We start from the raw sequence: 24,286 nt of genomic DNA, 5'->3' as shown, positions 1-24,286 counted from the left end.
AAGGTCCTGAGCACTAAAAAAAAAAAAGTGTTATTGTCAGGAGAAAGGATGTAGATAAAGAAGCAAAGATTTCACAGTCTTGCCAGGGACTGCCGTACTTATCATAATTTCTAAGTGGGAAAATGGAGAAAGCGGTGTTCATATCTTGAAGGATTATCTGGGTTTACAGCTAAGTGGAGAGTATCCATCTAAATTCTTTCTCTCCCCTTTTAGCCCTTTTTCTACCTTTGATTTAACCCTTAATCTCTTCCCCGAATTGTTATTCAACTGGAAGGCCTGTGGCATGATAGAGGCTTGTCATCTCCATTCTAGGGCCTGAAGTTCTGGAGAATGCTACTTAACTGTGCAATTCCCATTGATGTCCCCCTGTCATTGAGGGACACCACATTTAACACCAGAAAGGATTTAAGGCAGTTTGTACATTACTTTTTCCCTTGATTATCATAGTGCTATGTGTTTATTGCAAAAAACAAAACAAAACAAAACAAAATTTTTTAAAATAACAAAAGAATAAAATCCCTACCAACTAGAAGCAAGTCCAACAACATTCTGGCATATTTCCTTCCAGGGTTTTATTCATTTTGTATTTTCATACTCGAGCTATTTATTATACATGTGACTTTGCATCTTGCTGTTCTTGCTTAACATTAAGACATACATATTTGTCAGAGTCACTGCGTTTCTATGGCTGTGTAACCATCTGTAGTATAGCTGCACCACGATTTACTCAAGGTAGTTTCTGATTATGTACAATTACAAAGAACACAGTGATAAACAGCTTTGCGCGCAAATCTTTTCCCTTCTTTTGGATGATTTACTAAAAGAGGAGTTGGTGAATTAAAGGGTATACCTATTTTTTAAAGCTTCTGCTATTCATTGCTACACTGATTTCCAGAAAAGTTGTGATCAAGTTACACTTCTGGGGAAGTGTGAGGGAGGCCTATTAGAACTATTGGATCTGTAGAAAATATTTGATAGCGATTCTTCTTTTTAAAATAATAATGCTTTTTAAAATTTTGAATACAAGAAGAGAAATGGCTGTGCATTGTTATATGCTAATCATTATTTGCTCTGTTTCACAGTGGTAACATCATACTAACTCAATATTAGATAAGTATTAGCCTACAGGGTAGCCAACACAAATGTTACAGAGTATGGAGAACAGCAGATGCCCGTGTGCAGTGAAACTCAGGAAACTCTCCTTTAATGGAGGTCGGATATTCACTGGATATTGAGGGAATGAGGTGATGAGGAGAGGAAAGATCAGAGGAGGCATTCTGGGAAGGGGATGGAGTGGGAAGGAGGTGGCCGTTTCCCTCAGAGGAGGGGGAGTTGCAGCGACAGTATGGCAGCGCCCCCGACGGTCTGCCCTTCCTCAGGAAGGAATGAAGCAGAGCTGGTAGGAGGGCGGACCCTTTGGCAACCGGGGTGATATCAATGTCCTTTGGGTCAACCAGAGATTTCAGGGTACATTTCTGTAAAATGATGGGCAGGAATAAAAACAGCTCGGTGCAGGCCAGACCCTCTCCTACACAAATCTGTTTTCCTGAAAATAAAGATACTCCTTGAACACTGTGTTTCTGAACTGTCACGGAAAGAATACAGAGCAGTTATTTGATTTTATTGAATAGCTGTACAGATGGAAGACAGGATGTCTGGAAGCCAGGATGGCTGGAAGGACTCACGGATAGATGGATGGACACACTTGCTATCCATTTAATAACTAGCACCATTCATTCAAAAAATATTTATTGAATATCAGCTCTATGCCGATTACTTCATTAAGTATTCTCACTTTTTAACTGCTCTTTTGACTTTTTAAGTTTCCATGATTTTTTTTCCCTAGGAAACAGACCCACACTCTCAGAAAGGGGAAGGACTGAGGGGAGGAGACTCATTTATCTGTGTTTCCTTTTCTCTCTCTGGCAGAAAGTTTAGGCAAAGATACTTTCCCTCATGCAATTTCAAAAGCAAATGTCACTCCCTCAGTTTAAAACTTTAACTGACTCTCTGTGCCTGTCCTATATAATAAAGTCCAAATTACATGACCTAGTCCTTTACATTCTTTTCACAGTCTGATATGCCATGATTTTGCCTTCCACTCTTTTTTGTTGTGTGTGTGAAAATTTTTATTGTGGTAAAATATAATATATATATATATATATATACACACATAACAAAAATGCTCATTTAAACAATTTTAAGTGTGCATTTCAGTGGCATTAATTGCATTCACAGTGTTGTCCATCTCTCACCACTATTGATTAATAAAACTTTTTCCATCACTCCAGAAAGAAATTCTGTAACCATTTTAAGCTATAAGTTCCATTCCCCCAGCCCCTGACCATCAATAATAATCTACTTTCTATTTCTATGAATTTGCCTATTCTAGATATTTCATATAAGTAAAATCTTATAATATTTGTCTTTTTGTGTCTGGCTCATTTCACTTAGTATCATGTTTTCAAGTCACCCATGTTGTAGTATGTATCAGTACTTCATTTCTTTTTGTGGCTGAATAATATTCTGTCATCTGTATGTACTACACTTTGTTTATTGCATTTATCTCTTGGTGGACACTGTGTTGTTTCCATCTTGGGCTATTGTGGAGAATGTTACAGTGGATATTGGTGTTGCCAGTGTGTGATTCAGTCCCTGTTTTCAATTCTTCTGTGTATACACCTGGAAGCACAAATGCTGAGTCATATGGTTGACTGCAATTCTCACAGAGTACTAGGCACCCAAGGAAAAGCCCCTCTTGAAAAGGGGTTATCTTAAAGTATTAAAATTCTTATATCAGATTTTCCAAACCACACAATATCTGGGTCATTAGGAGAAAGAGGAAAGGAGAAACATTGAGAAGAAGTTGAGTTAGAAGTCATACATAAACTGACATGTCAGAAATGATCAATTTGGGAAACTAAGTTTACCTACACTACTAAATGACTCAAATATTTTAAATAGTGATTCAGAATATTAATTTTAATTATGAAGTGTCAGGTTTATTTACTTTCTTTAATTTTGTATGATTTCATCCTGTTTAATAGGAAACATCATAATGATGGTGTTTTTCAAACTGTGGGACCTAATCCCCACTAGTGAGTTATGAAATAAATTTGTTTGCTATGACTAGCATTTAAAAAAGAAAGAAAATAGAATTGAGTAGAACATACAAAACTGCATTGCACCTAGTTAAGGGTAAACATTATTTTGTGAAACACTTGTTTCAGTTACGTGTGTGTTCTGTAAAATATTTCTTATTATGGGATGTGATCAGAAAAAAAAATAGTTTGAAGACACCGGTATAATGGAAAGTCTGGGCTTTGGAATTAGCTAGAACTTGGTTTGAATCTGGGCTCTGGGTGACTTCTGCCAGTTACACGACTTCTCTTACAGCTCAATCCTCTCATTAAAAAAGGAGAGTAATAATATCTACTTCTGTTTTGTGTTTGCGAAAAGATCAGATTACTTAAGTAGAGTGCATAAAATATAGCCAGTATTAACAAATATATAATTACTTCCAAATCTTCCCTCAAATAATGCTCTCTATGTAAAAATACTTCATTCACTAGAAGGAAGACAATACGTGTTATTGATGACTAGATCTGTTATGCCATAGTCTACTCTGAAAACACATTGCTCAGTCTGTTTCTGCAGTTTGGCTTAGGAAGGAGGCTTGAACACATAGTTCTTTCCCCTTCCTATTCTCAGATTGTACTTTTCTATACCATGGATTTTTGGCATTTTGTTATACATCTGTCATATATTTTCTAATTATTTCATAGTTCTCAGCTAGTATTACAGACTTTCAAATCTCTTCTAGTGCTTAAAACAGTGCTGGATGAAATTTTTTTGAGCTTTTAAAGGTCCATAGCACACCTTTTGCAAAATATCTCTTATCCAAGGGGAAGCAGATGTAATCCTGATTCCACCAGTATTTCTCACTCAATCTACTCCATGCTAAACAGGTCAGTTAGGCACTGTCATGTCTCTGGGTAGTACAAGTGGAAGGTGTGAACAGAAAAACCACTTGATCTGAGGACAGTCGAAAATGAGATCCCATTTTCCCCTCCCCACTCCTATTCCCAATCGGGGAGGAGGCATTTATAAGCTCTGAGGACCAGGGCCCAGAAACCTGCTGGCGTCCTGAGCTGCAAAGGCTTTCCAGCACGCACGATCTCCCGCACTTAGAGTCCTTCTTCCCTGATGGATTCTCATAGTATCACAGACGCGCGCAGTCTCGATCGATACTGGATGGCAGACGTACTCCCACCGTCAAGTGTAGGCACGGGGCGGTGGATTTAGCCGCCCTGCCGCTCTGTCGCAGCTTCTCATCAGCTCCATACGAGCATAGGACGTTAACCCGTTCCCCGGCTGACACCCAACCGGTCGCCTCCCCGTCGCCCTTCCTCTCGGCTCTGCCACCGTAGAGCCGGGGCTTTTCCGTCAGACTCCCACGCGCGGTGGGCAGCAGGGTCCCGGGCCCGCAAGGAGGGCGCTGAGAGGTGGCCTCTCCGCCCGGCACCCCAGACGGCCCCTGGAGGCCGCTCAGGCACGGAGTGCTGAGCTTCCTCACACTCCGCACCTTACCTTCGGGCGTCTTCGCCTGGTGGGCGGCAGGGAGGAGGCGGCTGCAGGCAGCAGCTAAGCCGGGCGCCGGGGCCCGCGCCTCCGCCGCCCGCCTCCGGGCCCCCCGCGAGCCCAGCCCCGAGAAAGCCCCACCCCCCGCGGCCGCTCCCACTCCTGATTGGCTGGTCCGGCCGAAAGCGACCCAGCGGTCCCTCGGCCCGCGTCTCAGCTATAAAGGCGGCGGACACATGCCTGCGGCGGCGAAGCTCGGGCAGCAGCGGTGCTCGCCCGCTATCAGACCCTGCGGCGCCCCGGTTACTCCTTGCCCCCGAGCGCTCCGACTCCACCATGCCTCGGGGCTTCCTGGTAAAGCGAACAAAACGGACAGGTGGCTCGTACCGAATGCGCCTAGCAGAGCGGGTCTTCCCCCTGCTGGGGCCCCAGGGGGCGCCGCCCTTCCCCGAGGAAGCTTCCAGTGCCCCTCAGCCCGGTGCGGAGAGGGCGGGACCCCCAACCCCGGAGGAGGAAGCGGCCCGCGAGCTGTCGGGGTCGTCCTGTAGGGCGGCTGGGGTGAGCCCAGCGGTGGGCGGGAGGGAAGGCGCGGAGTGGAGGGCGGATGGCCGGGAGGGTCCCGGGCCCAGCCCCAGCCCCACGAAGCCGGCGGGCGCGGAGCTGCGCCGGGCGTTCTTGGAGCGCTGCCTCAGCTCGCCCGTCTCCGCTGAGTCCTTCCCCGGGGGCACCGCCAGCGTGGCCGCTTTCTCCTGCTCGGTGGCGCCAACAGCAGCACCGACCTCGCGGGAGCAGTTCCTGCTGCCGCTCCGGGCACCGTTCCCAGACCCCGCGCTCCATCCGGACCCCGCGCCTCTCTCGGCCTCCCTGCACGGCCTGAAGCGGGCCACCGGCGGCGAGCGCTGCGCCAAGGCACCTCCGGGCTGCACGTCTGGGCCCGCGGCCGCCGGAGTCAAGAAGCCAAAAGCCATGAGGAAATTGAGCTTCACCGATGAAGTCACCACGTCCCCTGTGCTGGGCCTGAAGATCAAGGAGGAGGAGCCCGGAGCGCCGTCCCGGGGCCTGGGGGGCAGCCGCACGCCGCTGGGGGAGTTCATCTGCCAGCTGTGCAAGGAGCAGTACGCAGACCCCTTCGCGCTGGCTCAGCACCGCTGCTCCCGCATCGTGCGCGTCGAGTACCGCTGTCCCGAGTGCGACAAGGTCTTCAGCTGCCCTGCGAACCTTGCCTCTCATCGCCGCTGGCACAAGCCGCGTCCCGCAGCAGCCAATGCCGCCACAGTCTCCTCAGCCGACGGGAAGCTGCCGCCTTCGTCGACCTCGTCCTCCCCGGATTCCGGGGCTGTTGCATCTTTCCTGGCGGAGGGGAAGGAAAACAACCGGGCAGAGAGAACTGCGGATCAGCACCCGCAGGCCGGGGACAGCTCCGGGGCGGAGCAGCACCGGGACAGCGCCCCATCACAAGGCCTCCAGGTGTTGTCCCACCCCGAGCCTTCGCTGCCTCAGGTCCCTTATACGGCGGGGGTGTTGGGGCGCCGGGTGCCTGAGCCGGGCGGGGTCAGTGCTGCCGGGGGACCCGAGATCTTCGTGTGCCCATATTGCCACAAAAAGTTCCGTCGCCAAGCCTATCTGCGCAAGCACCTGGCCACTCACGAGGCAGGCTCGGCCCGCGCGCTTGCCCCGGGCTTTGGCTCCGAGCGCGCCGCCCCACTCGCCTTCGCTTGCCCGCTGTGCGGGGCGCACTTCCCGTCGGCAGACATCAGGGACAAGCACCGGCTGTGGCATGCGGTCCGCGAGGAGCTGCTCCTGCCCGCTCTGGCCGGGGCGCCTCCCGCAGCACCGGGCCCAGGAGGGGCGTCCGACGGGAGTGCTCAGCAAATTTTCTCATGCAAGCACTGCCCGTCCACTTTTTTTAGCTCCCCAGGCCTGACCCGGCACATCAATAAGTGCCACCCCTCAGAAAGTCGGCAGGTACTGCTGCTGCAGATGCCATTGCGGCCGGGCTGTTGAGGGCGAAAGACAAAGAGGATTGAGGGTGGCCTTGGAGCAAACAGATCATGAGAATTTCTGTGGGGCTTTCTTCAGCTTGCAAGTTTACCCTTTTTCCTTCCTTTATTTTCTCTCCTAAAACTCCCAGTAGTCAATGTGCTGCCAGAGGAGCGGGCAGCGAAATGTAAAATCCCTCTCTAGAGCAGGTATGTATATGGTATAACCGTTCTCGGTCAAGAATGATCAGCTTTAAATCCCTTCTCACTTTCCCCACGAAAATAGGATTCCCCTGCTCCCACCAAACTCTGGAGACCCCAATGAATCCTATATGACTTGTAATTCCTATGGAAAGTCGCAGTGAATGCATGCATGTCTCTATCTACAAAGGATTCTAGCTACCAAAAGTGGTAGTTTTTTTTTTTTTTTTCTCTTCTTCCTCTTGTCATCGCAGGCGCCTGTGTAGTTTCTGTCTCAATAGGGTCAGATATCTTGCATTGTATATTCTGTGAATTAAAAGTTATGTGATTGGTGCCAAACTTACGTCGGGTGGGTGGGAAATACAAGACCTGTGTCTGTGGGCAGGAAATGTTAAGATGTTTGCGCGCTTTGGAGTGATACGAGAAATCTCCTTGTAAACTTTCCTTTTCTCAATTATTAAGTCCACTCTTAAGCTAGTGTTTGGAGGTGGGGAATAGCACCTCTTTACTGGAAGGAGTTGAGACGCCCCCCAAATTCTCACCTCTAGCTCTCGTGTGCAGTATTCAGAAAGATACTTTAAACCTTTCTTTAAATAGCTTTTGGGAAACACAGAACTCATTTCCTGAAGTTTGACTGTTTTAGTAGGGTTTCATCCAAATTGTTTAACACTTCTGTTGTAATCATAATGTGTATTATATACGACACTATGTTCAGCTTAAGGAAGATGTTAATACTTCTAATCCGCTATGGAAATGAATGGCAATTCATTCAATATTCAATATTTTCTTTTCAGCTGCAACCTGGTTTTGATTTTTTTTGTATTACCATACTTAGCATACATTCTGTACCTATGCCCTAATAGCCAGTTTGGGACACTGGCTGAATATTGCTTGACAGATAGCCCATATTTGTAAGATGCTTACCACCAAATAAATGTACATAGCTGGTGCTTTGTTGTGTTCTGTGTTTGTCTTAAGAATCCCATTGAACACAGCCTATTTTAAAAAGCCTCACTTCTTATCTCCCCAAAGCCAGTATCCTGCTTTATAATCTTTGTGACCCATTTACACAGAATACAGACAGGAGAAATTATATTTTGTAAATGAATGTAATGATGCAGAAATGGGAAAATTTCCTTATATAGTATATATACTATGAAGTATGGCTGCATAGACTGAGCTCCAAAAGGTAAAGAATATGTACTGTTCTTTAAATATTAAAGATACTTTACTACCCAAAAATGTCAACAGGAAATATATTTTAAATATTTTCTTCTTTTTCAAAAAGCTAGTGAATAGTTTATCTGAAGATGAATAAAACGTTAACTGTGCTAAGCAACTTCCGTATTTTTAAGTTGGTATTTTCACTCCATTTTGTTACATATCACCAAACCTTTAGCTGTTTATTTTTTTAAAAATGAAAGCACTATAGAAATGTGTAGTTACTTTATCTTTTCTGCAATTCTTAACCTTGGTTGTGGGAAACTGTTTATATTGTTTAATCTTTTTCCCAGGGACTGTCTCTATCCATGTTTATCCTTTATATAAGCTTTCACGGGACTTTTTAAGTTTATTTTCTACATAGTTTCATAGGAATTTGTTTTTATTTATAAGGCAATCCAAAATTTAAGTGCACAGGAACTCTGAAAGCCTGCTATAGAAACTGTCTGTAAAAAGTTTTGTTCCTGAATGTATATTACCAAAAAAAAAAAAGTAAAATTTAACAAATCAAAGCATGAGGGTGAGATAAATTGATGCTTTAACCAAGTGCACTGGGGGAAGTTTCTGCGAGCTCTTATGAAGGTGAAAATTTTCCTGTAGTTTTAATGACTGTGGTAGGATCTCTGAGAAATAAGGTGGGGTATATCCTGAGAAGGGAATTAAAATTCAGTTTTCATGGTGAGCTAAGATAACCTAGGTTTATGCTTTATATCTCTCCATTAATCATACAGCCCTGCTTAAGTCTGAAAAAATATAGAAGACAAAAGACAAATCAACACTCATGGACACGAAATGATAAGAATATTTTTATTGTATTATTAAATACTATCTTTTTTCCACTGTTACAAATTTGTAGATACTACATGAATGATGATACATAATTTATATTTTATAGTTTGCCAGTATGATGTATTTACACATGCAGTTAGTACCAATGTCATGCTACATTTCCTTAGGAGATGCTCGTTCAAAACAAAATGTGAGCAGCTTATCTACTGTAGGAAAATACTTCTGGAGGGTGGAAGGTACACCAACCCGCACGTGCAAGTTCAGTATTAACAATATTAGATTAATTTAGACTCCTGGGTCATGTTCCCTTTTCTTTGACAATAATACACATAATTTAAGCCACACATTTATGTCAGAAAAGTTTTCTCCTTCTTTTCTATTTTCCTACCCACCCCACCCCATTCCTCCCTTTTTGGTACTTAAGAAAGAACATAGATACACCAGGATCCAGCAGCCAATAAGGGGCCACAATCTCAAAACAGAAATGGCATTTAACAGTGATACCATTTAAAAAGCAAAACATTAGAAAAATATTTGGAAGCTAAACATGAATCAAAGTTCAGCACAGTGATTTTTCTGGTTTTTAGATATGTCATGGCATCACCTGCACAGCAAAGAAATGAGACATTGCTTTGGGAAGAAAAAGTTAATGCTAAAATTATTTCAGCTGGAACTTGAGATACTAAAAGACCATTTATTTTAAGTGGTTTATTTTGATAACATAAATAATCCATACATATCCTGTGTATTAACAGATTTGCAACTATTGCTACAACTTTACAAATGCTTAAATTTAAAGATGTACATTTATTAAAAAAATTATATATTTACTGAGCCATAAAGTTGTAATGGGGCACGATAAATAAAATAATGAGACTATCTGACCAATTATATTTTGGCTCAAAGTTAATTATGAAATTAAAACTACTTAGACATAATTATCTAGGGAAGGTAAAGGGTGTAGAATAAAACTCCCCCCCCCCCACCATACGGCAGCTTGGAGTGTGGGGGGAAAACCAACCGAATAAACAACCCAAATCTAAAATACTAAGTTACAAGTTATTTAAATCCAGTGTTTTCTAAAATAAATGTTCAGGAAGGAACATGCATGTTATGGCAAACATGAAGCCTGAAAGGGTTAACGCTATGTTCATGCTAAGGTGGCTACTGCTGATCACTGCTGGGCTGCTGTCTCCTTAGGATTTATTGGCTGAGCCAGAGGAACGACGCAGCTTCATGGACATGCGGCTTTTGCTAGTTCGAGGAGACATTGGTGAGGCCAGGTCAGCCCCGTCTACCTGCGTTGCTGTGGGAGTTTCACTGGGTAGAATCTCTGGGTAGGAGCCTGTGGGAAACAGCAAGAGCATTAGTGCAAGTCATCCAGCCACTCATCCTGTAAGAAATAACTTTTCTGCTACAGATCTGCAGCATGGATCCCAACCCTTAGTGAGGTCTTTTGAGAGGAAAGAGCAAGCCCCAAACTTGCTTGTTATGACAGTGATCTGGAGGCTCATGTCATCATATTAGCAAGAAAGCACCAATCGTTATTTCCAGAGCCAGAACCAACCAGAGAGCTCCCCAGAAAAAGCAATGGGAAGCAAAATCTTTGGGACAGAAAGGACAGGGATCCAAAGCACCATTAGCATGCACGTAAGGGCTTAAGAATCAGGCGAGAAGGACCAATTCCTATCTCTAGGGTACAGGGTATAATCAAGAAAAGGGCCTTCATTGCTCAAACTTGAAAACAAAACAGCACCAAACGTTTCCAAAAAGGAACTTAGCAGTATGAGACCATTATACATGCTAGGTAGTTAAATATGCTTTTAAGAAGGAGCAAGATAAATTCCCTGGGGAAGGAAGAGGACAAGAACTCTTATCTGAAAGTCAAAAAAGACAAACTGATCTCTCAAAGTGTCTCAACTTAGAATTGACAAGTAATGCTTTTGTTTTCTTAAACTTTTGCAGTTACACTATCCAGTCATAGCAAGTAGATAACCAGTAGAATTTAGTAAGATATAAAAATTTGAAAGAAGCAAAACAAGTTGAAATTGGAAAATTCTTCATATCATTTATTTACAAAGTAGTTCTTCACCTTTGTACTTTATTTCTGAGTTATGATTCTCTAATTCACAGCAATACTACAGAACTTTGCACACTATAGGTTCTTAAATATTTCATGAATAAGAAATTACATTAAAAATTAAAAACCCTTCCAGAAAAATCTGAAAATATAACACAATAACAAATTTTTAAAAATTCTGTATATTTTGAGGCATTTTAATCCAGATTTCCTTGGTCTTATGTATATAAAAATTATCTTTACGAGTGTCACAAACAAAGACATGTCACACAGGTTGCAGGCTTAAACTTACACAGCTCCTAACTCTGTAGGGAAACTTTTGGCATATTTGTTAGCCAGCGTAGCACCACACTGACACTTCGAGCTTGGGAATACTTATACGACTATTTCCATATAATGAAACATTTGTGCTTAAACTGAAGTTATGAATATTTATAAGGAAACATAAAACTGTTCAATAAGGGGTACAGATCCTACTGAGATGTCTTAGGAAATTAAGAATGTATCTCTGTAGAACACTTAAAAGTTTTTAAGGCCAAATATTATACTTAAGAACAAACATACATTGTCAAGGAAAAAACATTTTATCACTAATCCTAATACAGGTAAATTGCCCTCCTTTTTAAAGTAATCTCTCCAACATTCTCTTTTCTAATTGAAATGAGGTTGACCTTCAAAATACAAGAAGGACATATATTTCTGTCCACCTTTACTCTTCCTGAAGATCTGAGTTGGTTCATACTGGGCCCATACTGGAAAACCTAGAGGAGAATATGAATCCACGGACCTTTTTGGGGAAGCACTGCAGATGGATGGCAGAAGGAAGGTGAAGAGCAGTAGCTCATGCTTTGCTGGTAATGCATACTATTCCCGGCCAGTCATGAGAGGCCTTCCCATGGCTGTTTACCTTGAGATGGCCAATGTTTTCTAGTGGAGGTTTTGGGAGGAAGAGAACTATCACTGCATTTCTTTCTTTGTTGTGAATGAAGAAATGGAGTAGCGAGCAGAAGTGAGAAAACAAAAGAGAAGATAGATAACAGATATGAGTGACAAAGTGCAGAATTTTACAGGTGTTAACAGAGGAGTAGAGAAGACAGTAATCAGGTTTTTATTATGAAACACAATTGGGCATGCAATGCATTAGGGTGATGAGGTTTCACAATGGACAAATGCTTTGTAAATTCAAATGTTATACTTACCCACTAACAAAACAAGTTCAAACAGGAAAAAAAGAAAAGAAAAAAAAGTCTATGAGAGATTCTTTAAACATCTACCTTTTAAAGTGTTCATTGTACTGGTGGCATGTTATGCTAACCACTCAGTCATAAAATCTCTAGGGCTGTACTGTCCAACGTGGTAGCCATTGCCACATCACAGTTAATTAAATTAAAATTATAAATAAATGCAAAAAATTTATAAATAAATGCAAAAAATAAAAATTAAAAATTTGGCTCCTTGGTGCACTAGCCACATTTAAATTGTTTAGCAGTCACATGTGGTTAGTGGCAACCACACTGGACAGTGCAGATACAGAACATTTCCATCATCACAGAAAGTTTTATTACAGAACACTGCTTTAGAGTACGCCAAATTCAAAGAATATTTTCCTCAAAAGCAGCAATTCCTCTATGTCTCCCTTACTGCCTTCAAGGTGAAACCCCCTTTCACTCAACTGAGTCAAATCAGGCTTTTTAGTGTGTGTGGTATACAGTACCGCCTCATGTTTTAGCTAATGATGTTTGTGATAAATACTCAGCATACCCAAACTCTATAAATAATTTATGGTGGATAGATCTCAACTTTAAAGAATAATGTGATACTTACACTTCATTTCACATCCTATTCTGCCTAAGTATTGATTTATATCACCTGAGTCAGAAAGAATATTGATTTATTTATTTCTATTGATAATATATCCTCTCAAGTATGAAGTTTAAAAAGTATGGGCTCCTATGTTTCACATATAGTATCTATTAATAACATTTTTACAGTACACAGACTGTTGTCTGTATCTTGATGGAATAATAAACTGATTCATATGTTGTACACTGACTACAATGAGCTATTATTACAAATAACATGATGAATATGACTTTGAGCATCTATAAAGATTGTAAAAGGGAACTCAATGCATTGTTATTTATTGTGGCTTTGGTTATACTGCTTGCTGACAAGTATGACCACTTTAAAACTGCTAAAGTTACTGGACCTACTAAACGTAGCCTTTAAAAATATTGTGACTTTGAAAGCAATTCTAATTAACATTGAACTAAGAGGCAGCGTCATCTTAGAAAGAGCATGGGTTAGACAGACCCATGACAAGTTTGTCATGTTACTAGATGCTGGATATTGGGCAAACTAACCTGAGACAGTTTTCTTATTTGTAAAACAAAGACAATACTAGTTATTTTGCAAAGTTGTGGGGAATGAATGCCTACATATGCAAAGATACTGGCACACAGCAGGTATACAATAAGTGTAGCTATATAATAAAACTATGATAAGAGCAAACATTAATAGACTTTAGATCAAAAAAGATGAGGATTAGAAAAGAAGGGACAGAAACTAGAAATATTTTTGAAGAAAATGACCACTTAGAAAACATCAGTTGTTAAAATGTGGAGAACTCAACGTAACTGTTTAGTTTGGGGGAAAATAAAGAATATCCACTTTTATGTTAATATCCCTATAAAACATAACCTTACATTAAAGGACAGATTACCCAAATAATCTTACTGCCTTAATATTGTTAAAGGAGTTGGTAAGTGATTAAGATTGGTGTGGACGCACCACTGAGTGTCATAAAGTAACACATAATTTAAAATAAAACAGTACAGAAACGCAGGCAAACATGAGGTTTCAAGATATTCAAGAACTACCATTATTGTAGACTTAGAACATATCGGTCTAAGCTTGTCATATTTTATCTCCTTACAAATGGGAAAACTGGGTTTAGGATAGATTAATTCATTTGAGTTCATGCAGATAAGAAATAGCAGAGCTAGGATTTAAATCCAGATCAGTCTGATTCCAAAACCCATAGCTCTCCCACGGCAACCTTAAAACTATACTAAAGATAAATAAATAATAAAAAATGATTTTTCAATGGGTGGAAAAGTAGAGCCTTCAAAATAAAAATTTTTAACAACTTCTAATTTGCAAATATGACAGGTTACTGGGCAATTTCTCTCCTCTCTCAGTATCAAGAAGGGACTGAAAATATTTAGACTAAATGAGTAATTATAATACTTCAAGTACTCTGAAGTCAGACTCTGACTTTACCAAGTGACTGTTGGTAAGGTTTTTTGTTTGTCTCATAGAATTGCCATGAAGATTCAGTGAGAGGATGCATGTATAGTACTTAGCACACCGCCTGGCACTCAGTAATCCCTCAATTATTTTCATTACACAAATTTTACATCTGAATGAATGCTCTATATGAAAACTGAACCTAGTAATTATTGTTATAAAAGGTTAATGGACTTTATTTAAGATTAATATTATTTGCTTCTTGGTCAACAACATACAAGCCAAATTTCTAAGTTTAAAATACTGAAAAGAGAACACATTTGGCTGCTTATAATTTCAGGCTAACCTAGTGATGAATAAATATGATTATTTATTTTTAAAAACATTTGTTTTTAAAAACACAGTAAACAAACTTATAGCTTATGTTATATGTTGAAGGAAACATTTTCTACTGGCACTGACAAATAATATTTAGGATATATATAAAATAACTGTCTTCTGAAGAGCTACAATCTTTTCTGAAGAGCTACAATCTTTTCTTCCAGATCATTTCAAAGCCTAGGAAAAGGAGACAAGTTTAATGGCTAAATTTTGATGATTCATTCCATTCAAAGATTCAAAGAGATGGGCCTTACAATCATAATACTATCTCATCTACATGTGGCAATACAGATTTTGTGAATTAACAGCAAAACTGAGGTTAGAATTAAGGAAGATTAGACACTACTCTAGGTCTTCAAAATCACTGTTAGATTATCTCTTATTTTGATGGCATAGAAATATTTGAATCTTATTACTAATTTTTAGAAGATTTACTTAGATAGGAACCTATACGCTTTCTAAAGGTAATTATGCAAAGTGGTATGTATGTATACGTATATTTATGTATGTATACAGTGGACCCTTGAATGTAGGGGCTAGGGGCACCAACCCTCTATATAATGTGCCTATAACTTATAGTCAGCCCTCCATACATGCAGTTCCTCCCTATAGGTGGTTCTGGTTCCTCTGTGTCTATGGTTCTGCATCCACGGATTCAACCAATCTCAAATTGTGTAGTACTGTAATATATACTGTTGAAAAAAAATGCATGTTTAAGTAGACCTGTGCAGTTCAAACCCATGTTGTTCAAGGGTCAACTGTACATATATATGCATATGTGTGTATATATTTATATGTATATACATGTGCATATATAGAGGGAGTCAAATACCAATCACCCCTTTAATTTTTAAAGTATTGATACTAAAATCTCTAACTTAATTTGTAGAGAAACAAATCCAAAGAGAGGTACATACTAGTTCAACTAATAGAGTATTAGCTGTAATTCTAGATATGCTACATAATAGGCACTGAAAAATACTTATGGCTGATGATAGTAAAAAGACATAATACTGGAAAAAACCTGGGTGTATTATATATATATTTTATTTTTTTTTTTTTGCTATACATACATTTTCTCTGTTGCGGGCAGCACACACATTTGTACTGGACCCGAAGGCTCACTGTGCTGTTCAGGGTGTCCCCACCCCTTACTGTTGGCCGCTCTTAAGTGTGGTGTGGATAGACCAGGCTTCCTCCTCAACAGCTGTCTTTTCCCTTTTTCCAAAATTGCTGTGTCTGGCTCTGCACATTCCCTTTCCTCCTCTTCCCTTTTTTTTTTTAAAATTAATTTTTATTGGAGTATAGTTGCTTTACAATGTTGTGTGCGTTTCTACTGTACAGCAAAATGCATCAGCTACGCATGTGCATATATCCCCCCTCTTTTTTGGATTTCCTTCCCATTTAGGTCACCATAGTGCATTAAGTAGAGTTCCCTGTGCCATACAGTACGTTCTTCTCATTAGTTATCTATTTTATACATAGCATCAATAGTGTATATATGTCAATCCCAATCTCCCAATTCCTCCCACCCCACCCCTTTCCCCCTTGGTATCCACACATTTGTTCTATGTGTGTATTTTTAATAAGAAAGATAACTTAATATTTACTGTGCACTTGCAGTAAAACAGGATCCTGTTTCTTCTTGTTGGCATTCTAGATTTTTCTTTTATTTAAAAAAAAATTGGAGGGGGAGGAAAAAAAACAACTTGATTTGAAAAGACAACGTGACATTAGGGAAAAATATCTAGATTTTGAACTGCCAATATAATCTGGCCAAGAAGAGAAGTAATTTCATTTTAAAGTTTAGAGTCGGAGGAGAGGTGTTCATGAATGTTAAAAAAGAAGGTTACAGTAAAACTTTTGATATTTTCCACACACGTGCCTGACAAAGATAAAGGGATTTTTTTCCTGTAATTTTTTTTTAAATAAAGGACATGAAAAATCTAATAATGTTTTAATGTAGTTATGGAAGATCAACAAAGTGTGACATCACGATATCTCCCTCAGTGACCTTAGGGATAAAAATAATTTCCCTTAAGTATCAGTCTACTGCCACAGACAGTCCATTTTGAGAAAATACAGTTATGAAATTTATGGATCAACTATGATATACCAAAAATGATTTTGTATCTATTTAAATAATACTAAAAATTATCTAGAAGAAGCCCCATTGGATTTCAATGTCATCACAGTTGATACATTACTGTTAACCAGGAAGTAGGTTTTAAATAAGCTTGAGCCAAGTTAAGTTTTAAGCCAAACTTAAAACAGTATTTTTCCACAACTCCACTGAATAGTATTATATTATAGGTTTGGTTAGAAAGAATAGATTATATCCTTTATATGATTATCGTACTGGTATTCCTTTAAAATGTAATTTCAATTTACTGCATTAGTATTGATTAGTATTAGTTTATATGGATGGGGTATGCATGGGATATCTAAAGTTGATCTCAACTGCGGTTGATTCTCGATTACAAGTTAAAAGGAAATGGGGGAAGAACAAAGGGTGTTTTGTTTGACACTTTGTCTTACCTTCAGATAAACAGAACTGATATTTAATGATCTAAATCTCAATGGGGCAAATCAATTTTATCATCATGTTAAAAAGTAATAATGGGGCTTCCCTGGTGGCACAGTGGTTGAAAGTCCGCCTGCCGATGCAGGGGACACGGGTTCGTGCCCCGGTCCGGGAAGATCCCACATGCCGCGTAGCGGCTAGGCCCGTGAACCATGACCACTGAGCCTGCGCGTCCGGAGCCTGTGCTCCGCAACGGGAGAGGCCACGACAGTGAGAGGCCCGCGTACCGCAAAAAAAAAAAAAAAAAGTAATAATGAACCTAAAAATCTTCACATTATGTAATTTTTGAAAAACATAAGTCAGGTCCATATGGCTATTACATGGCCTATTTCATGTCTTCTCTCTCAACTTTGACTTACAACTTTAAAGGGACTTCTACATTTATGGGTTGGTTTGTGACAGGAAAATCAAAATCTGAGATGACTGGGAATAAAAAAGCATTCTTCAGATATCATAATGTTTTTGCTACTGTAAAGGAGTAAATATTTTCTTTTTATATTATTGTGCTGAATTGAAAACCACTGATAAAAATTTTTATCTTTCATAACTATTAAAGTCTGCAAAAAAACCCATAAAAATGTATTAAGTAATACTGGAAAAGTTAGTTACAGTGTTTAAAAACACCTTTTAAAAATTCAAGTGTATGTTTCTAACAGTTCCTAAAGGCAAAGACAATTTAAAAAAATTAACCAAAGAGCCTTGACTTGGCTGCTGTATCACTCTTTACCTAATGTCTCAGAAAGTGAGAATACTACTTACTTCCCATGTTATACATCTGGCCAAATGTGCAGGATAATATGCAAAATATAAGAAGAACATTAAGAAGAGGAATATGAAGGATTCCAGCTAGTAAACAGCTACAACATGAAAACTGACAGCCTTTATACATTTAAGGGGAAAAGTTAGTCTGAACGTGGCTTTATTATCAATATTTTTCATTTGTGAAATTTATGGCTCAACTCTATGTATGGTACACAAAAGTGTTATTCATGTCTATTTTAATAATGTCTGATATTTTATCAGATATTCTCTATTATTAAAAATGAAATGTCCAGGTATACTTAACTAGTTTTTATTTTGTTGTTCATTAATTTATTTTTAGTATCTTTCTTTTACCATCTTTCTTATGCCGAGCTGTGTAATTTTAGATAGTGTCAACCCAGTCTAATATAATTTTCTCTTTGCTAGGTCTTTTATATAATTAATTGAAAGGGCTCCAAGTTTTTTTGTAAAATTATTTTTATAATGGCCAATTAATTGGTGACAGGAATGGAAGCTTTAATTTCATCGACTTTAATTGAGAATTACAGTAATTTTTTTTGCAAGCAAATTAGGCCAGTAAAGGCCAGTACTGTGCCTCTTAAACTACTTAATATAAAGAAAACTTATATAATATGAAGAGAATCTGAAGGCTTATTAAGATGAACTTCAGGTATATTGTATTCTCTTTTCCTGCTTCCCTTGAACATCATTAAAACAGTCATCTTTGTATTTCAGGTGCCTAGTATGGTGTGAGGCACACAACAGAATAACTATTTGATGAGTTAAGATACCCAATAACAATGCAACACATTACAAAATACAAAGACACACCATTTCAGTTCAGTAGTACTACATTTTCATGCTGAGAAACAAAAAGGTCAATACAACAAGGTGTAACTAACTTCAACCAAGGGTTCTATTATTAGTTATTTTTATCCCAGAACCAGTGTTAGTGTTTCATGCAGACCTAAGTTAGTAAGTATAATTCTGGAAGAAATTTAGTGACAATTTCTGAAATGTTTAGTATGAACCAGGGCAGTGTTAAGTTTGCTTAACTGAGTTACAAGCTTAGTGCTTGCTAATTTTTAAAAAAGGAAATGGGGGAAGAACAAAGGGTGTTTTGTTTGACACTTTGTCTTACCTTCAGATAAACAGAACTGATATTTAATGATCTAAAGAGGGAAAATAAAATAAATGAAACAATCATAAGGAGTGCAAAGAATTACAGAATAGGAAGGCCATGAGTCATTTTTTTCTTACTGATTTCTTCAAAATTAGTTAATTGTAAAAATGCAGTACCCTCTTATAATCTTTAAATATTACAAAATAATTTACTCTAAGTACTTCTAAATCTAGACCAATTATGTTAACTTTATTTGTAAAATTAGAAATGATAAGGTAATATTCTTGGCCATAAAATTTGATCCTCTGAAGTTGAGAGTGCCTGCTCAACTTGTATTTCTTTTGCAGATACTTCAGTAACGATTCCGTGAAACACAATAGTTACTGCCCATTAGCTCAGATAAAATGTAGTGTATGTGCTTTTATGAAGACTGTTGACTTTTAAAGGAACTGTATTTAGGTAAAAGAAAGTATAAATCAAATTTAAAGGCCAAATATGAAAATAATGATGAAGAATATTTATATTTCAATGACTGGAAGTTTATTCAAGCAAGTTTTCCATTATTTTAAGAGTTTTTTAGAACAAAAGGGTATTGCATTTCAAGTTCCAATAATGAACAGTAACTAATACTTGCTTTTAATCTTACCGGCATCAGATGGTAAATGATGGTAGGGAGCTGGAGAAAAAACCTGTGCTGCAAAATCTTCAAATGTCGTTGGTTCTAAATGGTGCTGGACAATCGTTTGCAGATATCGCGCTCTCTCCTCATAGCTGATTTCCTTCAGTTAAGGGTGAACTTAAATGCAGCATACACTGGGAAAGAACCGATTGCATCAAAAAGGACTACTATCACTGCTAAGCCATTACTTCTTAATAAATATAATTATTAACTATTCTTGCATATCATTAAAAGTACAGCTTTTTAAAGAGAAAAAAATGTAGCTTTTAACATAAGTTTACTCTTCAGGATACCACTATACCTGGCAGCTTAACAGGAAGACATTTATTAGAAAATAATCAATAGTAAACTGCTGGAAGAAAGAAAGGCAACAGTTTACTTGGGAAAGGATTCAACTGCTATCAGGTCAGCCTAGGGCTCCTCTTATCTTGTTAATCAGCTTCGATCTGCAGATGTACTCTGAAAAGCCACGCGATAAATACTATAATGCTTAAAATACTATGTCTGAAATTCTGTTCTTCATTTGTAATAATTTATTGTGAAAAATTCCTGCATATCATCTTTTTCTAAAATCCCTGCATTTTCCCAACAATTGTTCTCATTTTGAATGGAAGACTACTGTTGCTGTAATCCTCGAACTTAACTCCATGCAGTTAAGATAAATACACAGCTGAATCTGTATGTCAGGAAAAAATACCTAGTCAATTATAACACTGAAACAAGCAGGAATATTTGCAGAGAGTCCACAGGACTCCTACATACCGTCTAACAAAGCATCTACAGGGCACTGACACTGACAGAAAAATACTGTACTTCCCTTTCACCACATTTTCTTCTCTGATATTATTGACAAGCAACCAGTACCTTGAAGTGTTGTTGCTTTTGAACAACCCACTCCAGGCTTCCTGTTTCAGCAGGCCTGATTGTGCTGTTAGCACAGAGAGGGCGAGAAAGAGAGAGAATTTTTCTGTTGTTCACGAAAGCAACTATGGAAATGGCTGTCAAAATGTAGAGCAGCAGGCAGCAACATACAATTATCAGGAAAAACTCACATGCTGACTTCATGTCGTATAGTTCCTGAACTGAGAAATCAGTTAACCTTTCTTCTACAGCTTTTAAAAGTTTTCCAGCTGTACTCAGTGTGCTATGTTGATAGGCTTTACCTAAGACATTTAACTAAGTGTAAAGGATAATAAAAATTTGCTTATTGGTTCTTCTTTATTCATTGAATTTTCCCCAAAACCCATTTTAATATTTTACCCTCAAAATTCATTATTCTCTCTCTTTTTAAAATTGCAATTCAATTGCTGTAATCCTTTAGTTCCAGAGATTGTAGACCGAGTCTACAATCAAGACCAAGAAAAAATTTTGAGAGGAAGATAATTTAAAATGTTAATTCAGTGGGAGATACCATAGCCAGTTACATTTACAAAAGATTATTGATTGAGAAAAGAAAAAAAAAAGAAGAGTTAAAGGTAAGTCTATATTCATTATGCACTTGACTTAGACTGTGATGTCTTTTGCCACCTAAATGACTTGAGTAACCTCTTCTTATACTACAATTTATTTTATGTATCAAATATTGAAATAATCTTAATTCCAATTCCTGACAATCCATTATTTTCAATTCTGGGGTTGAACTTCAAAAGAATTTTACTCCTGAAATGGGTAGCAACAGGACAAGATGCTATATTGAAAGGATTTTATGGAAGGATCATATAGACGTTTTTGAGTGTTAACACAGAGAAGTAATATAGCACACTTTTAAAAGAGGGTATATGGTTATAAATGAAAGGGGATGAAACTGATGGTTCAATCTAAATAATACCACATATCTCACAACTTGTTGGAAAGTACTTTTTTCATTGGGGGAGATTCACAGCTGCCGAATTTTCTGCAGTTAATAGAGTCCTTTGATTCACAGCAGTGCCCCTTGTACAAAAAATACTGGCCTTTGTGTATTACCAGAAACTAATTTTCTATTTGGCTGAAAAGGGAAAAATGGGGTTATTGCTTCTCCCTCCTACAGGGCTTTTCATTATGCCTGATGCACTCAACTTCTAAGCTCTTCTGAGAAAAAAAATAACTGAAGAGGCAAGAGGTAGAAAAATGAGCTTGTTAGCACATTAGAAGTGAAGTATCTTGGTGGGCCCTAGAAATTCCCAGTGGTGTGTTAACTTATCACTCTATGCATGCTGGCACTGATAGTCTCCCAATTGATCACTCTCTTTTCGCACCAAAGGTGCTGCCAGGAAGCAAAGGCTGAAGGCCCACAGGAGAACAGTCTGCTATCAAAACAAGCTGTTTTTAAAAGTCTACTTGAATGGGTAAAATGCTTCATGAAAAGTAGGGTGGAGACACCTACCTACTTTTAAAAATGCTCTACTTTCAGAGGGCCTATAAATGAAATATTTTACTTTACCTTATTATATTTAGAGTTTACACAAAAATTAGGCAGAGAGAAAGCAAATTTAATATTTCTAAAGCAAGGAGATTATTAGAGCAAGAAATGAATATCTAGAGAAGATACATTTATTTTTTATTTTTTTAACATCTTTATTGGAGTATAATTGCTTTACATTGTTGTGTTAGTTTCTGCTGTATAACAAAGTGAATCAGCTATACATATACATGTATCCCCATATCCCCTCCCTCTTTTGTCTCCCTCCCACCCTCCCTCTCCCACCCCTCTAGGTGGTCACAAAGCACCAAGCTGATCTTCCTGTGCTATGCGCTGCTTCCCACTAGCTATCCGTTTTACATTTGGTAGTGTATATATGTCAATGCCACTCTCTCATGTCGTCCCAGCTTACCCTTCCCCCTCCCTGTGTCCTCAAGTCCATTCTCTACGTCTGCATCTTTATTCCTGTCCTGCTCCCAGGTTCTTAAAGATACATTCTGAAGTGTAATTCTATTTCACTATACAAAAGGAGATTCATAAAACTCTGAAGAAACCCTAATATATAAAGCTATAGAAACTAAAATTATCTAGACATAATGTATTCATTTTGTATAAAAACACATGATGTATTTAATAAAACTGCAAAAAATTGTAATTAGAGAAAATGATGCTTTCTAAAACAATTTTTTAAAGTTCAAGTATAGGTGGCAGAGTGAAGGAAAACAATCATTAATTGTTGAATTTAAATGAAAACTGCAACGGTTATTACAAATTAGCCCACTGTCTGAAGTTTCCTTCTGGGGGATTATTTTCAGAAAATACTGTTAGCTTAGTAAATTATTATAGACTACAGTAACTCACCTTCTAAAAGCTAAATATTCTAATTTTCCAAGTGTGATGTAGTCAAATAAATAAATAAACAATATGAAAGCAACCCAATCTACAGTACTTACATCTTTTCCCTTTTTACTTTGGAAAACATATATTAAGGAGATATAATGAACTCTAAGTACTTAAACAATAGTCCTGAGTCCACAAACAAGGTATTTTTTGTGATTGAGATGATGATAAAGTTCCAAACAGTGATGTTAGCGTCTGCAATGGTAACCATAGTCCAAAATAGTTAATTCCTATATCTCCTTATAATATGTTAGACACTTATTCCTTAAAAGGCAGCTCTCTAGGGAAGAGTTATTAGTACCTATAAATTGAGTGGCATACGCAAACTTGATGGCTAATAACAACAGGATAAGCTCAAGCTATATTCCTACTGTGACTGTGTGTTGCCACTGGCGTTGAAATTAAATTGAAATGGGTGAAATGATAAAAAGATGATGGTAAACTTACAAATTCAGAACAAAATTTAAAGTACAAGTCTAAGTTGAATTAAGACGGTTTTTGTTGCAAATCTAAAACAACCCAAGCCAAAACTAGCTAAGAAAAAGCCATTTGATGAAGGAGACTTTTAGCTGGTAGGAATCTTTAATACAGAACTAGCCAATCAAAAGAAATAACACACAGGTGCTGCAATCACAGCAATATAATTATCCACTAATCCTCCTTCCTTCTACTTTCTGCAAAAATAGAAATGGGGGGAAGGAATATTACCATTCTGAAAATAAGAAAAGGGAACTGAATGATTTTTATAGTATAAATAAATAGTTTAAACCCAATCTGTATTTCATTAATATGAAGTTAATATCAGTATTCAATTAACTACTTTTGATTTTAAACTTATCATATGAAATAATAATGGCCCCCTGTCACTGTGTCAAGCCCAGCTGTTATGAAACTAGGGTTCAGTTTCAGCCCACTCCTGGAAAGAGATGCATGAATTCTCTGTGCCACAGTTTCTCTGAATGTTAAATGGAGATCCCCCCACCTGCTCCTATTTATGTCATAGGGCTGCTGAAGATAAAGGATATAAATACAAAGTAACCCAAAAGTCCCTCTACATCTGTGATGAAAATAGTTCTTTTGACCTTTGACTCAAGTCTTTGTAAATAGCACGTGCTGTCTCCACTAGGACAATTTTCAGTATCATCAGTTTAAGAAATATACCTGTGTACATGTGCAAGAACTCTGATAATATTTCTTGTTTATGTTATGTACGAGAGGAACTTCTGACTTATTCTGGTAAGAGAAAACTCTGATTTCTCATGAGAAAAAACAATATGAAGAAAAGAGACTGCAGACAGTTAATTAGAAACACTTTTTTCAACTTTACTAATATATAGGGAGAACAGATAAAAGGTA

The 24,286-nt window shown here is 38.4% G+C and overlaps 2 protein-coding genes across 2 annotated transcripts in view; one reads left to right on the top strand and one right to left on the bottom strand.

The window, feature by feature from the left end:
• Positions 1-4,817: 4,817 nt before the first annotated feature.
• On the top strand, positions 4,818-6,585 carry INSM2 (INSM transcriptional repressor 2; the record flags this gene model as incomplete). Its single annotated transcript, XM_082647714.1, has 1 exon — positions 4,818-6,585. Exon 1 carries the CDS (start codon positions 4,918-4,920, stop codon positions 6,583-6,585), a length of 1,668 nt encoding a protein of 555 aa, XP_082503840.1. The 5' UTR covers positions 4,818-4,917.
• A 2,196-nt stretch (positions 6,586-8,781) lies between these two features.
• The window catches only part of RALGAPA1 (Ral GTPase activating protein catalytic subunit alpha 1), a 220,967-nt gene continuing 205,462 nt past the window's right edge, over positions 8,782-24,286 (bottom strand). Inside the window, exons 40-41 of the mRNA XM_082647208.1 lie at positions 19,597-19,721; positions 8,782-10,116 (exon numbers count right to left, since the gene is read on the bottom strand). Coding sequence (XP_082503334.1) covers positions 9,968-10,116; positions 19,597-19,721 — 274 coding nt within the window. The 3' untranslated portion in view covers positions 8,782-9,967. The remainder of the gene's footprint in view (positions 10,117-19,596; positions 19,722-24,286) is intronic.

Source organism: Grampus griseus (assembly GCF_964374135.1).
Source record: "Grampus griseus genome assembly, chromosome: 2".
In the NCBI taxonomy this organism is placed as follows: Eukaryota; Metazoa; Chordata; class Mammalia; order Artiodactyla; family Delphinidae; genus Grampus; species Grampus griseus.
Note: the sequence above shows the minus strand (reverse complement) of the source record. Positions and strands in the feature narration are given on the sequence as shown.